The sequence below is a fragment of the Cervus elaphus genome, chromosome 4 (assembly GCF_910594005.1).
Source record: "Cervus elaphus chromosome 4, mCerEla1.1, whole genome shotgun sequence".
NCBI classification, from domain to species: Eukaryota; Metazoa; Chordata; class Mammalia; order Artiodactyla; family Cervidae; genus Cervus; species Cervus elaphus.
The window spans coordinates 17,450,061-17,469,208 of record NC_057818.1 but is presented as its reverse complement, the minus strand read 5'-3'; the positions used below and the strand labels follow the sequence as shown (position 1 = coordinate 17,469,208).

At 34.8% G+C, this 19,148-nt stretch overlaps 1 protein-coding gene across 4 annotated transcripts in view; it reads right to left on the bottom strand.

The window, feature by feature from the left end:
* The window catches only part of PHKB (phosphorylase kinase regulatory subunit beta), a 225,342-nt gene that overhangs the window by 163,870 nt on the left and 42,324 nt on the right, over nt 1-19,148 (bottom strand). For all 4 annotated transcript variants that reach the window (XM_043898383.1, XM_043898384.1, XM_043898385.1 and 1 more), the window contains 2 exons: nt 14,605-14,712; nt 11,715-11,795 (listed from right to left, as the gene is read on the bottom strand). In XM_043898383.1, the coding sequence (XP_043754318.1) occupies nt 11,715-11,795; nt 14,605-14,712 (189 nt within the window). The remainder of the gene's footprint in view (nt 1-11,714; nt 11,796-14,604; nt 14,713-19,148) is intronic.

Genomic DNA, 19,148 nt, shown 5'->3' with positions numbered 1-19,148 from the left:
CCATCAACTAGTCCCAATTGAGATGAACTTTCAGTGTAAAGATTTTGAAGACCTACCACAACATAAAGAGTATATAAAATATATTATTGAAACAAATTTCATCTGTTACTTTGATTTTAGCTACTAAAAATATTTAATTACATATGTGGCTCACATTCTGTTTTGATTGGAGAGCACAACTATATAGGCTGGAAAAAGAAATAAATGCTTTCCCAATCTGCCTGTTCAGCTGGAGGTGGTCTCACAATAGCTCTGACCAACAGGCATAAGAAGACGTCTCTTAGGGACTTTTGGAAGGCTTTTGATGTTTCTGATAAAAAGGGCTACTTCTGATTAAAAGTAGCTAATACATCAGCTTTATCAACCTTCCCCCGGCTTTTTGCCATGATGCCTGTAGTTAGAGCAGCCATTCTGAGATGATGAAGAGAAGAGAAACTGATGGACCAAGGAGCTAACCATTTCCAACATTGCATTATATAAGAAAAACAAGCACCTTTCCTTTAAGCCACTGCAGACATCCCCAACAGACATAGGATGAAACAGTCTACTATTTCATAATGAACTGTGATATTAGAAGGGCCAGGATCAAAGAAAAATTTCAGATATTCATATGACAAGCTTCATTAAATATGACAACCTTAAATTTATTCAATAATAGCTAGCTGCATAGCCAAAAAAATTAAAAGTGCATTTCTATGTAATCACTTGATAGTTTTGTGTTAGTTTTTTAAAAAAGTCAAAGACACTAATTTGGACATAAGTAAAAATTCACTGATTGTGAAATCAGTGAAGTGACAAGCATTATCAAGGTAATAGCTGAATTCTAAGAACTTCTCAAATATACTGTTAAAAATGAGTAAAAATATTCAGCAAAACAAACTGTATACCAATACTACTGTTACAAAAGATACAATGCCTAAGCAAAGTCCTGGCTTACAACAGGTGTTCACTCAATATTTGAGAATGAGTGAATAGCAGGCATTTAGTCACACGTTTCTGACACATGCTACAGAATCTCAGATGGCCACTAAATGTGCTATTTACAGATGTTTAAGTGTGGTAAAATGTTTGCAGAATATTGAAGCTTATTTTTTAAAAAACTGAGGTATAACTGATGTAACAATATTATATAAATATCAGATATACAATTAAGTTATTTTTTACTGCAGTTATAAAAACACATTAGGGTTAACTGAGTTCATAGAAAGAGTAAACTGCAGGATAAAAAGCTGTTGGGGGGGGTGAAGTATGAAGAGAAATTTACATTAAAAATAATTACAAATGGGAATTCAATTCAGAGAATAACAAAGATCTCAGAAAAACTAGTCATCTATAAAAGCAATAGGAATACTGACAAAAATCATAAAAATCAACTTTTTCAGAACTCTGAAACTTAAACAAGAGCTTGTAACAATGCAAGGAGCATTAAATAAAGAAATCTCGTGTAAGTAGACTAAGCATTGGAATGTATTGAATGGCTGTTTTCTATTCCTTCTCCCTTGCTTTATCGTAGCCTCATAGTAGTTATGAAAATTAGCAGACTAAAGCCACCAGAAGGAACAAAACAGCTTTGGAACTCACCCAAATCACTGTCTTGGTAAACTGTCACTATTTGAAGAGTCTGACAGCTTTCCGGATACATTCACTCAGATAGGTTTTCTTTAAATGATCTGACCTGGAGCTTGTACAATGCATACAGCCTTATCCCTAGGCATATATTACATAGCTGCCTAGGCATAATGAGTGGCCACTATTTAATATTTCAACTATCTAAAAACTTTCTTTTTAAAAGATGGGCCATGAGAAGTCCATAGTGGGCTGTGTAAATCTCCAATATATTCCTGGGAAGCCATAAGGATATGCACATTTGTACAGTTGTGCTTTCCTGGCAGTTTAAGTGGTAAAGAATCCACCTACAATGCAGGAGACCCCAGTTCAACTCCTGGGTCAGGAAGATCCCCTGGAGGAAGGCATGGCATTCCACTCCAGTATTCTTGCCTGGAGAATCCCATGGACAGAGGAGCCTGGTGGGCTACAGCTCATGAGGTCACAGAGTCGGACATGAATGAGTGACTAAGCACAGCACACAGCTGTGTTCATAATTAGAAAAGACCTGAGACCTAATCTCACACCTCCATCTGAACTTAAAGCTTTGCAAAAGTAGCAAATGAAGGTTAAAGGAGAGTTACATACATCTACAAAGAACTGAAGATGATTTGGTGAGAAAAACATCTCACTAATAGGGAGAATCAGTAAAGATGTAGAAATTATAGTAAGGAACCAAAATTTAAAAAATGAGTTTAAAGGGCAATAATAAGAATTGCATTCAATAATTATATCAAATCACTGAATTCAATAATTATACCAAAATCACTCCAAATTATTCTTGAGTCACCATGGAATGAGACTACAAATCAATAACAGAAGAAAATTTGGAAAATTCACCAATATATGAAAATGAAACAATAGCCTGCTAACAACCAAGGGGTCAAAGAAGACATCACAAGGGAAATTAGAAAATACACTGAGATGAATGAACATAAAACCGTAATATAACAAAAATAATGGGATGCAGCTGAGCAGGCTGAAGCGGGAAATTTACAACCACAAATGCCTGTATCTGAAAAGCAGAATGATGTCAAATCAATAACCTAATCTTCTACCTTAAGAAACTAGAAAAATAAGAGCAAAATAAATCCCTTCGAACCAGAAGAAAGGAAATAATAAGGACCACAGAGGAAATAAATAAAATAGAGAAGAGAAAAACAGTAAATCAGTAAAACCAAAAGTTGATTCTTTGAAAAAAATCAGTAAAACTGATAAATCTTTATCCAAACTGACCAAGTAAAAGAGGAGCTATGATTTAAATTACTAAACTAAGGAGTGAAAGAGGAGGTATTAATGCCAACTTTGGAGGAGGGAAAAAAGGATTAATAACCTAGATGAAATGGACAAAGTCCTGGAAAGACACAAACTACCAACACTGACTCAGAAACAAACAAAAATCTGAGTAGACACATAGCAAGGCACTGAATCAATAATCAAAAATCCTCACAGCAAGGAAACCCAAACCCAGGTAACTTCAGGCTGCACAGTGGCTCAGATGGTAAAGAATCTGCCTGCAGTGCATGAGACCTGGGTTCGATCCCTAGGTCAGGAAGATCCCTTGGAGGAGGAAATGACAATCAACTACAGTATTCTTGCCTGGGAAATCCCACTGGCAGAGGAACCTCAGAGGCTACAGTCAAGGAGGTTGCAAAAGAGTCAGACACAACTTAGTGACTAAACAACAATAGCCAGCTTCACCAATGAATTCTACCAAATGTTTAAAGAAGAATTAACACAAATCTTTCATAAAAACTTCTAAGAAAGAGGAAGAAATGTTTCTTAAACATTTGAACGAGGCCTTTATTAAACTAATACCAAAGTCAAAGATGTTATACAAAGAAACAAAAACAACAAAATATACACCAATATCCATTAAGAGCACTGATGAGAAAATCCCAAAAAAACTAGAAAATGGAATGAAGCAGTATAAAAAAATCTTACATGACAAAGCAATATTTACCCACCACATATTTTCAGTTCAGTTCAGTTCAGTCGCTCAGTTGTGTACGACTCCTTGTGACCCCATGAACTGCAGCACGCCAGGCCTCCCTGTCAGTCACCAACTCCCGGAGTCCACCCAAACCCACGTTCATTTTGTCGGTGATGCCATCCAACCATCTCATCCTCTGTCATCCCCTTCTCCTCTGGCCTTCAATCCTTCCCAGCATCAGGGTCTTTTCCAAGGAGTCAGTTCTTTGCATCAGGTGGCCAAGTATTGGAGTTTCAGCTTCACCATCAGTCCTTCCAGTGAATATTCAGGACTGATTTCCTTTAGGATTGGCTGATTTGATCTCCTTGCAGTCCAAAGGACTCGTAAGAATCTTTTCCAACACCACAGTTCAAAAGCATCAATTCTTTGGCACTCAGCTTTCTTTATAGTCCAACCCTCACATCCATACATGACTCCTGGAAAAACCACAGCTTTGACTAGATGGACCTTTGTTGGCAAAGCAATGTCTCTGCTTTTTAATACACTGTCTACATTTGTCATAGCTTTTCTTCCAAGGAGCAAGCGTCTTTTAATTTCATGGGTGCAGTCACCATCTGCAGTGATTTTAGAGTCCAAGAAAATAAAGTCTCTCACTGTTTCCTCATCTATTTGCCATGAAGTGATAGGACCAGATGCCATGATCCTAGTTTTTTGAACGTTGAGTTTCAAGCCAGCTTTTTCACTTTCCTCTTTTACTTTCAGTAAGAGGTTCTTTAGTTCTTTGCTTTCTGCCATAAGGGTAGTGTCATGTGTGTATCAGTTTATTGATATTTCTCCCGGCAATCTTGATTCCAGCTTGTGCTTCATTCAGCTCAGAATTTCGCATGATGTACTCTGTGTATAAGTTAAATAAGCAGGGTGACAATATACAGCCTTGACGTACTCCTTTCCCAATTTGGAACCAGTCTGTTGTTCCATGTCCGGTTCCAACTGTTGCCTCTTGACCAGAATACAGATTTTTCAGGAGACAGGTAAGGTGGTCTGATACTCTCATGTCTTTAAGAATTTTCCACAGTTTGTTGTGATCCACACAGTCAAAGGCTTTGGTGTAGTCAATAAACCAGAAGTAGATGTTTTTCTGGAACTCTCTTGCTTTTTCTATGATCCAACAGATGTGGGCAATTTGATCTCTGGTTCCTCTGCCTTTTCTAAATCCAGCTTGAACATCTGGAAGTTCTCAATTCATGTACTATTGAAGCCTCACTTGGAAAATTTTGAGCATTACTTTGCTAGCGTGTGAGATGAGTGCAATTGTGTGGTAGTTTGAACATTCTTTTGTTTGAACATATTTATAAAAATAGTAAAAGGGATAGGGAAAAGGACAGAAAAAAGGAGATAAAAAGATATAGAACAAAGTGTAAGGGTTGAATATACAAGTAGCCTTGTAAAAGAAGATCCTAGGTGAGAACTTCCCAAATCTTTCCAAAGATACTAAACTAGACTATTTGAAAACTTCCACATGCCCCAAGGAGAATAAATACAAAGAACAGCACAGCTAGCACATCTTAGTGAAACTAATAAAAATCAAATACAAATTTTAAAGCAGCCCGAGTAGATAATATTTTCATAGAAACAATGGAATTCAAGCTGATTTATTAACAAAAACAATGGAAGCCTAACAACAACACAATGACATATTTTAAATGTTGAAAGAAAAAACTGTCAACTTAAAATATATTTCAAAATTAAAATGGAAAGAAAGATATTTAAAAAAAACAAACAAACAAATAAGGAATGGACAATGACCCCAGACAGAATATCCCAGGAAAGAAAGGTGGTCATCATAAAGGTACATGGGTAGGTACATGTACAGTCATAAAGGGTCTGCCTGCAATGTGGGAGACCCAGGTTCAATCCCTGGGTTGGGAATATCCCCTGGAGAAGGAATTGGCAACCCACTCCAGTATTCTTGCCTGGAGAATCCCATGGACAGAGGAGCCTGATGGGCTAACAGACCGTGGGGTCACAAAGAGTTGGATACAACTGAATGACTAACACACAGGTATGTGTATATGAATGAATGTACGGTTCAATATTGATGTAATCATCAATAATAAAGAGGTTTTGTTCAGTTTAAAAATATATGTAGTATTAAAATAAATGCAAACAAAACCACAGTAGTAGGTAATAAGTATGTAGAGCTAAAATGTGGTAAGGTTCTTAAATTATCTGTAAAGCAGAAAGCAAAGAAGAACTAAAGAGCCTCTTGATGAAAGTGAAAGAGGAGAGTGAAAAGGTTGGCTTAAAACTCAACATCCACAAAACTAAGATCATGGCATCTGGTCCCATCACTTCATGGCAAACAGATGGGAAAACAATAGAAACAGTGAGAGACTTTTTTAGGCTCCAAAATCACTGAAGATTGTGTGACTGCAGTCATGAAATTAAAAGACTCTTGCCTCCTTGGAAGAAATGCTATGACAAACCTAAACAGCATATTAAAAAGCAGAGACATTGCTTTGCCGACAAAGGTCTGTCTAGTCAAAGCTATGGTTTTTCCCAGTAGTCATGCATGGATGTGAGAGTTGGACTATGAAGAAAACTGAGCACCAAGAATTCATGATTTTGAACTCTGGTGTTGGAGAAGACTCTTGAGAGTCCCTTGGACTGCAAGGAGATTAAACCAGTCCATCTGAAAGGAAATCAGTCCTGAATATTCACTGGAAGGACTGATGGTGAAGCTGAAACTCCAATACTTTGGCCACCTGATGCAAAGAACTGACTCCTTGGAAAAGACCCTGATGCTGGGAAAGATTGAAGGCAGGAGGAGAAGGGGACAACAGAAGATGAGATGGTTGGATGGCATCACTGACTCTATGGACATAAGTTTGAGTAAGCTCCAGGAGTTGGTGATGGACAGGGAAGCCTGGCATGCTGCAGTTCATGGGATTGCAAAGAGTTGGACACGACTGAGCAACTGAACTGAACTGAACTGAAAGCAAAGTATAAATTTGAGTAGATTCTGAAGTTGCTGTCCTTTCTAAAGTAGCCACTAAAAAATAATATAACAACTGGTTTAACAACAAATTCAATAAACCAAAAAAAAAAATCTAAGAAGGAAAAAAGGGTACAAAGAATAGATAAGGCCAATAACAAACAGAAAGATAAAAGACTTAAACCAAGATATATCAATATTTACATTAAATGTATATGAACTAAATACTCCAATTAAAAGAAAAAGACTGCCAAACTAGATTTAAAAAATAATAACTATATGGTGCTTACAAAAGATACCAGATACAAATAGGAACACAGTTTTAAAATAAATGAAAGTTTTAGAAATGCCATACAAACACTAATGAAAAGGAACTGGTCTCTCAAGATAAATTTTAACGAAGAAATTTAATAGGAGTTAAAATGGGACATTTCCAACTAAAGAGTACAACAATCTCAAATCACATGCCTGTAATTTTATAAAAACAAATACACATACATATGTGTGTATATATTTATACATACATATAGATATACACATACATATTCATGTACAAGTACACACACATATATACATACTAATAAATCAGAAAATTACAGAACTAAATGCAGAAAAACAAATTCACAATCACGTTTGCAAACTTAATGAACATATCAGACAAAAAAAAGTACAACATGTAAAAGATGAGATGAGCATAACTAATGCGTTTACCTAAGAAATGTATAAAGCAATTTAAACCTAATAGCATTTTTGCCTTGTTTCTATGACACATTAACCAATAATTAACATAGCTTGCATGACTTGTTTCCTTATTTCATCCAGATATTTTCTCAAAAGCTCTTTTCCAGAAAAGCCTGTCCTGATAACTCTACTTAAAAGTTTTATAGTTTTATTTTCTATTTTCCCCCTTACATGCTTAAAAAAAATTATGTATCATTTCTGGACATTATAGCCTATATTTAAATATTTATTAATTCTGTTTTCCTTATTATAATTCAAATTTCATGGCATTATAGACTAATATCTTTTCTCACTGCTATATTCTATTTGGTCTATTTTAGAAACTCAATAAATATTTGCCAAATAAGCTTGGTTCATTAAAGAATGCATGACTGAGTAAACATGCAAAACATGAATAAATAGACAAACTCTGAGTCAGCCTGGTTGCCCTCAATACTTGAACATGAAGATGTCACATGACATGTGTCACTCATATCTGTACAGAATAAGCAGAGATAGAACACTATAAATAGAATGAATGGACTCTGGTGCCAGACTGCATAGTTTAAATCCCAGCGCTGTCAATGACTATCTGTGTGACCCTGGACAGGTTATTTCTTGACTCTCCATTATTTTCATCATTTGTAAAATGAAGACAATAACTATATCAAGTCGATGGTTTTGTGAAGATTAAAATTGTTTATATGTGCAAAGTACTTCGAACAAAGGTAGCACATAATAAATGCTATTATGTTAAGTGTTATGTTATTATGTTAAGAGTTAACTACTACTATTATCATTATCATTGCTTCCTATAAATTTGAGAAACAAGAACAATAATACCTTTTTTTCTTAGAGAAAAACATCTATAAATACTTTTGAGTAACCTATTCATTTTTGTGTCTACATTGTTGAAAAGCAAGAACTAAGAATACCTTGCAACACCTCAATAATTATAGAGATTTCTTCTAACTATTAAAAGACAGAAACCCCTCAAGTTCAGCTTGAAAACCATTTCACATCAAGAGACAGTCTGTAACACAGAAGTATCCACACAATAAACAGAAGCAAAAAAAAAAACCAAAAAAAGGTCTGCTAGTATTTTAAGGAGATAACATGCAAACAAAGTAAAAGTCAAAACTCACTAAATAATAAGTTAAAAACCTATTTTCAAAATTAAAGTCTCAGTATATAAGAGAAAAAAATTATATCTTAAAACATCTAACAAAGGTCACTTAGCAACCATTGTTTAGTATGCTGGCTCCCAATCATACCCAATGCCTACTATTTATGCCCTGTGCAGTTCCCTCTCACACTGATTTAAGACTGACCAATGTAATAGAGGATACTGTAAAATGATGGAGGGTGACTTCCCAGACGAGGTTGTAAAAAAAGCACTGTACTTCCATCTTGCTCTTTGGGATCACTTTCTCTGGAAAAAGTCACCTGACATATACTAAAGGCACTCAAGTAGCGCTATGGAGAGGCCTCTTGCCCACAATCATGTGAGTGAACCACCCTAGGGCCCTCCAGGCTCAGTAAGCCTTCAGTTAACCATAAATCTGCCTTATTATTTGAATTCAACTTATGAGACTCCATGTCAGCAACACCCTGGTTAGTTTCTCCTGAATTCCTGACTCACTGAAACTATGAGATGTTTGCTCTTTTAAGCCACTAAGCTCTGAGACAATTTGTTACTCAGAAATAGGCAGTTTATACAGCAAGAAATTAATTCCACATGTCACCCAATCTAAAAACGTTTGAAAAGATCTTCTGGGTTTTGATGGTAAAAGGCATCTTTGCAAAATAAAAAGTAAATGGCACATGATACACAGTTGGCAAAAAAGACTTTTCCAGGTTTCACGTTGAACAGACACCTACAGATTTGTATAGTAATTTTATGTAGAAGGCTTACAACCTACACTTCCACCAAAGAGCTAAAGAAATAATCATCTGACCATTCTTGAAAAAACAAAGCTACAAACATATTTATCTAAAGGAACTGGAGTTCGCAGGATCATTTGACAAATTTCCATCAGTACAACTGGTTCTATGACCACTCCAAGTGTTATCCCCAGTTAATGCTATTTCCACTTAAATTCTAAGCTTGTAGAAAGATGTTTGAAGTTACTGTTTTCAAAACTGACATGATACTGTGACTTGTGACCAATTAAAGCACACTAAAATTAGAGTCATATAACAGCATAATACTAGAAAAGGGACATTAAAATCCATACAGACATTTTTCCATCTCCATTTATAATGATTTAGCAGATATAATCTAACACACAACATACAATTAACATTTTTTAATAGTTTAACAAAAAATAAGAGTAAATCTAAAACGTAAAAGGAAAGACAAAATTTCACCCTTTATAAATCTTTACTTTCAAAGTGTTCTTTGAGACTTAATAGTTTTGGGGTCATCAAAGTCTAAAAGTTCCCTTATTTTATTAAGGAATTATGAATCTTCCCATACAATGAAGGCTTTCCACAAAAAGGAAGGAAAAATTAAACACAAAATAAAATCTCATATTTTTCTAGTAGTCATGTATGGATGTGAAAGAGACTATAAAGAAAGCTGAGTGCCGAAGAATTGATGCTTTTGAACTGTGGTGATGGAGAAGACTCTTGAGAGTCCCTTGGACTGCAAAGAGATCAAACCAGTAAATCCTAAAGGAAATCAGTCCTGAATATTCATTGGCAGGACTGATGCTGAAGCTGAAACTCCAATACTTTGGCCACCTGATGTGAAGAGCTGACTCACTGGAAAAGACCCTGATGCTGGGAAAGACTGAAGGCAGGAGAAGGCGACAACAGACGGTTGGATGGCATCACTGACTCGATGGACATGAGTTTGAGTAAGCTCCGGGAGTTGGTGATGGACAGAGAAGCCTGGCATGCTGCAGTCCAAGGCGTCACAAAGAGTGGGACACGACTGAGTGACTGAACTGAACTGAACTTATGGGGGTATGTGAGGGTCTTTAATGTTAAACAAAGTAAGTTTCTCGGGATCCATTCTGAATGATACAGTTCTTGCTTATTTTAATCTACTTTTAGGTCATTTACAGAGTATGTCCTAGAACGTAACATAGAATACCATGTGGTAGTTCATTACTTTGCCCCCTCCAACAGATATAAATGAGCTCTCTCTTTTAATAAACAGAGGGACTGACTTAGGTGAACTTTGTATTTAGTTAATATACATGTAAGATTGGTCTGATTCCCAACGCTCCCCTACCCAAAATATTTTAGCATCACTATTCACAACACTATGAAAACTGAGAACTAGTTGGATGATAACATGTAGTTCTTTGATAAATAAAACAGAAGAAACCATAAGTAGTTACTGTTATTTATTATTATTATTGCTTCTTTATTATTTAGCTATATTTCCAAAGAGGTTTTACTTATGTGTATTAAAAAGGCACAGTGGATGTATAAGATTATGAACTACTGGAAGGCAGGGCTACATGTACTGATTTCATAGCACCCTGAGTGCAGTCCAGTGATGACTTTACTGTTTAGTATGATAAATTGTTCTCCATGCATGGATCTTAGGAAAAAATAATAATTAATATATAACTATATAATATATCTACTCTTTGATAGAATTCTCACTGTATACACTGGTGGTTTAGTCGCTAAGTGGTGTCCGACTCTTTGCGACCCCATGGACTGCAGTCTGCCAGGCTCCTCTGTCCATGGGATCTCCCATGCAAGAATACTGGAGTGGGTTGCTATTTCTTTCTCCAGAGGATCTTCCTGACCCAGAGATCAAACCCACCTCTCCTGCATTGCAGGCAGACTCTTTACTGCTGTGCCACCAGGGAAGCCCTTCTCACTCTATATACCATCTCAATAATAATAGCTTTTTACTTCAACTGTGACACAATTCAAAATACGTTAACATATGGGTCTGTCTGTATGTTTGTTCAAGCATTAGGGCCTATGAAAAATTTCTCAACTTTGTGATACAGTTATTTTCAAATTTCCTAATAAGAATAAAAACATGATACTTATCTTTTGAAAAAAATTAAGAACTCTACTGAAGTCAAACAAAAATAACAAAACATGATAAATGAATTTTTACTATTAAAAGGATGGGTTACAAAAAGCAACAAAAGAAAAGAAGACAATAATTCTGAGAAAATCTGGAAAGGCTTTTATTTTTATAGTTACTAAAATTTCTGAAAGTTACAAGGTTTTATTTCAGAATACTTGAAATATAGCCTTCATAGGAGGAGAGTTTTACAACCTGTTACATATTTTGTTTATTTTTAAAGTGCTTTGCATTGATAATATAAAGACTTTTTAGCTGAGCATTCAAAATTCCTTACCTGACTATATGAATTTAAGAATAACCCAATTTACACAATTAAAAATAAGTTTTAAAAAGTAAAAGAAAAAAGGTATTCTTAGAGATGAAATTTAGTACTACAGAATTTGGGAAAATCATACCTCATCAGTGTTGTAGATAATCTGGAGTCCTGAGGAAATCATTTCCACAAGGTAAAGGAGATAGAGAGACACTGCATTTATCTGAAAACCAACAAACACTACAATAGGTTAAAGAAAACAACAAAAATACTATGTTACAAAATTAAATGTAAAAGCTAAAATTACAAGTCATTTGCTCTTGTAGTAGCATATAAAACTGTCTTCTTTCCTATGAAAAATAAAGGAGCTGTGGATTTAGTTCATAATAAAATCTCAGCTTGGTATATAAAACTCTAAAATCCTCAAATTCACTATGATGGTTATTAACAGCTGATTAGGAGTATTTTTATGACATTTGCTTTCTAAGATTTATTTTGAAACTGTAGATTTAGAGAAGGCAATGGCATCCCACTCCAGAATTCTTGCCCGGAAAATCCCATGGACGGAGGAGCCTGGTGGGCTGTAGTCCATGGGGTCGCAAAGAGTCGGGCACAACTGAGCGACTTCACTTTCACTTTGAAATAGTTTTGTCCCTTGGGCAGCTACACAATGTGAATCCAATTCAAGAGTGGGTAAATGAAAAAATTACTGGGCAGTAAGACATTAGGACTAGGCCACCATAAACAAAGGCAGTACATCCTGTATTCAGAGAATACAGAACTTATATAAGCAACTGTAGGAACATATTTATCAAACATTTAAAATATATTTATGAAAAAGGTATTCTAAAAACGAGGCTTTTTCTTTTAGTTTATTAGTCTATTAAAGATAAATATTGTATGCTCTAAACAAAACAAACAAAAGAAGACAATAATGTCCCCTTTAACCAAAAATAAAGATTCTCATAGAATTCTGAATGGGCTATATACATTTTCTCGAGAAAATAAGCAGTGAAAGATAAATAGCACAACATGGACAAACCTTGAAAACATTACACTAAAAGAAAGAAATCAGTCACATTAGACCACATGGTATATGATTCCATTTATATGAAATGTACAAAATAGGCTTATTCATACAGACAGAAAAGTAGACTGGTAATTGCCTAGAGTGGGGGTCTTTGAAGGAGATGAGGAGTGACTGCTAACAGGTACTGGATTTCGTTCCAGGGTGAGGAAGATGTTCTGCAATGTTGATTGAACAACTTTGTGAATATGTTAAAGAGCTGTATACTTTACATAGGCAAATTGTATATTATGTGAATTATATCTCAATAAAGTTATCCAATAAACAAATAAATGAGAAGCAGTGAAAATTTTTCATTTAGCCAGGAAACAGCTAACTTGAAGTAAAAACAAAGAGGTAAGATATAATTTTCTTATCATATAATTCTAATCCAGAAGATTATTACCCACTAACAGCCTTGCTGCCCTGTGCCTTCGTTGACTCTCCTCCAATCCTTTCTGAGTAACGGACAGAAAGTTGGGGCAGAAAATTATTTGTGCCCTAGATGCCTTGGACAAAGCAGCTGTGTGCCACCAAGGCCTGCCAGTGGGGGTAACTCTCTCAGGAATCAGGACTATCCTGAATGTCTCTTGACTTCCCAGCACTCAAAGTCCAGTAGGTCTCAGGGTCTTGTCAAGGTCCAAGTGGGCCACATAAAAAGATGGAGGATTCTAGTTTAAGGCATTTTATAAAAGATCAACATTAACTCTTGAGTGACTTTGCTCAGAACATAGTAAGCAAGAGCTTCATCCCATTGGGTCACCCAAATATTCTCATAGAGCACTGACACTGGCCTGTTAGAAATCATCTCAAAGAAATTTCATTTCCATTGACAGCCAACCACAGCAATATCTCAAAGAGCTCTCTGCTGTGATTTTTAGGAGGCTTCTGTGAGAAAATATCAGTAAGTGGCAAAATGTATGGGACTGCCAAATAACAGGCTGACCAGCATTTATTTGAAACCAACTATGTGCTAGGCATTAATCTGAGATACAAAAACAAATGAATCATTATCTTCTAAAAACTCTATGTCAAAAAGTAAACATATCTGTGAAAGCAAAAGGTACAGAAAACCTAATTATTTGAAAAATTATGAGACAGCTGAGCAACCACGTATTTATGTAACATTAAATCTCCACAGAACTGGTTACAAATAACTATTAAGAGTTTCTGCTGCATAGAAATGGGGACACTGAACTTTCTGTGTTTGCAGGAGTCATTCTAAAATAAGATGTTTCAGATCTCTAGAGAGAAAGGAACTATAAAAAGGAGATACTCATATTTTAGTAAGGAATATATGAATAGTAAGTATTCTAAAGACAACAGAACCAAATGATGAAGAGGAAGAAAATCCATTAAAGATAAATAGCACATATGATACTTGTACACTAGAAACAAGGCAAAGGGGCACACAGGTGTGAGAGAAAAAGTGAAAACAAAATATGAAGCTTTAGTGTATTCTTAGCATATAAAAGTTATATGTAAAACTTAAAACAATATAAAACTTAAAGAACCCAGAAATGCGATTTGGAATTATCATTTTAGTGGTACGTTTTTAGCATCATTGAAGGCTGATTCATTAGAAATGGGCTGTCATGTAACAAAAACTTCTGATCTGCTGTTATATTACTGTCAGTTGCCTTTTATTCTCTAGTTCCTAAATACTGAAATTCCTCTAGATTTGATAATGAGCACAAGCTTTTGTCACTGAAAGAGCTGTAGGATCCCTTCTTCTAGATAGTAGTATTATAATCCCTCCAGCTGCCCTTTTTGCTTTTGGACCAAGAACGCAATAATATTTAATGCTCAATCACATATTCAGTTCCTCTGGATTTCTTCATTTCATGGTTGATTCTCTACTTCCACTTTGAACAATTTAAGTTTTAAAAAATGTAAACAGCCTCAAACATTCTATGATATAAAAGAGTAAAAATGCAGAAGAAAATGCGTAGTGTCCTCTTTTTACCTGAAGATGCCCATATTCCTCATAGGAGAGGATCTCATCTCCTGTATGTACATTGAAAACAGAGTGAAGACATGTTGTTGGGCGTGGATCCTGCTTAAATTGCTGGACCTGGAATAAAATATAAAATTTAAATGATGCTACTAATTCACATTCTCATCCAAAATCAGAGATTAGATATTTTTCAAGAGACTTTTTAATGGGGAAAGCTACAGCTTATAGACAGAGGATAGAACAAAGCAGAATGTTACTTTTTCTAAAGAAACAAAATAGATAAAACTCATGATTATTAATGTAATAGAGTTAACATGACTGTTAAATACTTAACTGATACTTCACAAACAACTGAAGTATAATAGGAAGCTTGTTAATGTATTAGCATTGGCTTTTGAATGTTTTGCATCTTATTTTAGAGTCAAATAATGGTTTCCTCTATGGGACTGGATTTCAGAGACTGTATCCCACTGTACTGCTATTTGGAAACGCTTACATGACACTCAGTGAAAGAGCGCTTCAGGCCACATTCTAATTCAATAAGTTTTCAAAACGCCAAATGCTTTTTCTTTCTCCAAGGATCACAAATTGTAACCATGCTCCTGTCAACATGTTTTCATTTCTTTCACCACACATACTCTCATTACTAAAGCACCAATTCCAAGAGAATATAGGCCATATCTTTACTTATTAACTCACCATAAAATTTAATCATGTTAGAATACTAACTAACTATTAAATGACAAAAAGAGACAAACTCCAAGGACAAGCAGATATTAATTCAATTTTGCAAACATCTGCTAATAAAGTTATATGCCAAGTAAATGTCTACTACTAGTTCCCTGGAAGTATAAGATGAATAGGAATAGAGAATGAATAGAATGATACATAGTTCTAGGTAAAAGCAATGACTTTCTTCTCTCTTTGAAAAGATACAAATGATGATAGTATCTGAGTATTCATGATCTTGCCTTGTTTCACTTGGCTAAGGAAGCACATAGAACCATACTCTCTTTTCCATCTTCAAATTTCTTCTCATCCTTAAAGTCTTATCTTAAAAAGACCTTCTTTAAAAAAGTCCCTTCTGAACCCCAACTAAAATTCCTTCCTCTGGACTCCCATATCAGGGTGCTTATCCTTTATTTATTTCTCCAGTGTTTTCTTTTTATTAGTTTTCTGTATCTCCCACTATCTTTCAAGGTTCGAGCAGTTATAGTCAGTTTTTCACATCAGATGGTCAATGTATTGGAGTTTCAGCTTCAGCATCAGTCCTTCCAATGAATATCCAGAACTGATTTTCTTTAGGATTGACTGGTTTGATCTCCTTGCTGTCCAAGGAACTCAGGAGTCTTTTCCAACACCACAGTTCAAAAGCATCAGTTCTTCAGCACTCAGCTTTCTTTACGGTTCAAATCTCACATCCATATATGAATACTGGAAAAACCATAGCTTTGACTATACAGACAATCATATAAAATTTAGAAATTCAATTTTTCAGTCACAATGACCCCATATCAAGTGCTCAAAAGCCACATGTGACTAGTGGTCTCTGTCTGTTCAATACAGTAACAGAGAACATTTAGATCATCACAGAAAATTTGACAGTACTGTACTAGAGGGCTAACACACCTTTCCACCCCCCCAAGAGACCTGCATAAATACATATGTTATGTTATGCATGCATGTTCAGGTGTGGCCAACTCTGTTGGACGCTATGGACTGCAGCCCACCAGGCTCCTGTGTCTGTGGGAATTTTCCACATAAGAATACTGACTTGTGTTGCCATTTTCTCCTCCAGGGGACCTTCCCGACCCAGTGATCGAACCCATATCTCTTGCAGGTCCTGCATTGGCAAGTGTTTACTTTTACCACTGAGCTAACCACAAGCCCTCCCTCAGTTTGAAATCAACAAAATTAAAGCCAGGAACTATCAGCAGATAATCAGAAATGAGAGAATGAGGGTAAAGGTATGGATGTACACACTCCATCTATGTAGAGACGAAGCTATTCAGTGTTAACTCAGAAAAGCTACCCCATCTCAGTGTCTGAAACTGCTGGTAACAGTCTCAGGCTACACAAATATAGAAATCATTGTGGTCACTACTTTCACAGTACCATGACTATTATCTCAAAGCACTGAACATTTTTCTGGGCTCTTAAGACAAAAATGCGGTTAAATTAAAACAAAATTTATTTTGCCCACTTGATAAGACTCTAAATGGATAAGGTTTTATTAGTTTAATAATAAAGTGACAAAGCAGTTGACAAAGCAGTGTTTGTCATTTGTCTTCAAGACACACAAGTACCCAGCATGAGAATTTATATTCAATGATTGTGCCAGAGGAAAGCAACTATTAAATGATCAAAGATGAGCAAACAGTGAATTATATAATTATGCTTTGAGCCTTAAAGCTACAAAAAGACAATTTAAAATTTCAGGGGAAAAAAAGACCCAAATTCAATAAGCTTTGAAAATTAATGAAGCATATTGTATACAAAATATAGACAAAAAGTACTCTTGAGAGCAGCCAAAATCAAGAGGATATTAATTAGTATTGTATGATACCTGGCATATGGCAAATAAAAATAAAGAGTTATTATTGAAGTAAGAATTTCTAGATTAAAAGAAATCTAGAATAATGTTGTTTCCTTCTTGTATTTTATTTAGACTTTTCCTCAAAATTTTAATCATTGTGAATAAGCAAGTTTATCATTCAGGAAAAGGTATTGAGTATTTTGTCATCCGTTTTTAATTTGTAAACTTAAAATATACACTGAGGTAGGAAAATCACCTTGTAAGGGAATCCAGGAAGAATAAATTTTATAAAAATTTAATGATTTCTCATGAATTAGAAAGTACTTAGGTAGCATTTTCAGGAAATAAATTTTTTAAGCAGACAATTAGGGACAGCAACATTCACAGCCCACTGTAAAGCAAATCCTTATTCTCTGAACTATGAACTGCAGATTCAATCAGTTTTGAAATCTGAATGCTCCTCTTTAAGATGTATTAATAAAAATAGGTATATGAACACCTAGAGGTAAAAAATAACTAATGTTAATAAGTAGAAATTAATACAAGCAGAAAGACAGTAATAGAAATTAGATTGGTCTATATTCTTTAAATCAAGGAAAACTATTCACTCAAATAAATTAAAACATACCATTTAGGTAGTATTATTAGAAAATATATCAGGAAGCATGCTTTACAATGAGAAGCAAAATTTTCACTAAGTCATGATTTTACTTCAGAAGATGAGCTTTAAGGTCAAACAGCACATGAATATTACAAATATACTTTACTTTAGTTTTAAGGGAGGACCAAAAGATAAAATTACACATTTAAAAGTATGGTATCAATGTCTACTGCTATGAAATCATGAAGGAAATAGTGAGCACCAAGGTGAAGGTATGGTGGGAGGTAATTAGCTGCATGCATGGTTTAGTCTTACTGAGTCATATGTGCATTGTAGCAATATCTTCTATTCCTACTGTAAGGTTATGGGGTTCAAGAAAGATTATACCAATAACAGGGTTTTAAAACGTGTAAAATTCTACATTTTGTAGTATGCAGAAATACCAAATCCTAATGTGATCTGTACATAAGGCAAAAAATGATAACACTTTGTAATTTAAGGAATTCAAGGACAGTTTAAGTTACATTCAAGTTGTATTCAAAAGAATACCAAACTATGAAGACTTGTTAGTAAAGTTGAATAATCTTTAGAAAAGGACATTAAAAAGATTAAACAAGTCACAAAGAAAAAAATTTATAGTACATCATTTTCTTCCTTTTGATAAACAATGATAGCTTAAGTATGTTAACCTGGTCAGCAAGCACATGGCTCACACAATTCATGGCTCACACAATGTTTCCTTGAGAGAAAAGTCGAATTCATACACATTAAGCATTCATGAAATGATAAATGTGAAACAAATCGTAAACTTCTCACACTTAGGAAAAAACTTTAATCACAATTACTTCAATATGTTATACAAATTTAATTCAAATATTAAATGTCAATATGACACATTACTTCGTTTCAAGCATCGAAAAACCTTTATAATAATGATGTGCAAAGTCAAATCGCAGTAGACAAATTACAGGTTTTTCATATATCTCTATTATCAACTTGTGAATAAATTTACTTTCTGCAAACTAATTTTTTTTGTTGCCATATTTTGGTGACAGAATATATAGGATTTTTTTTTTTTGCATTTTTGACTTCAGGTCAGGTCTTAAGAAATGTGCTATCACAAAAACTTAATATAATATCCATGTGGTAGAGATACACAAAGTATTAAGTGATCAAAATTGCCTGTATTAATTACTGAAGTGCATCTTTACTAACAAATCATCAGACCTGGGAGTGGTCATTGAGGAAGCATGATGTAAATTTATTAACATGTACTACAATATATTAGGACCTGGAAATACAGAGATGTAGGTAAGTAGGGGGAATATCACATGTATAGAGCTTTTTAGTTTAAAAAGTTTTATTATGTACATTGTTTAATTTCCAAAATAATCCTGTAAAGTCTGCTGTTTTCTA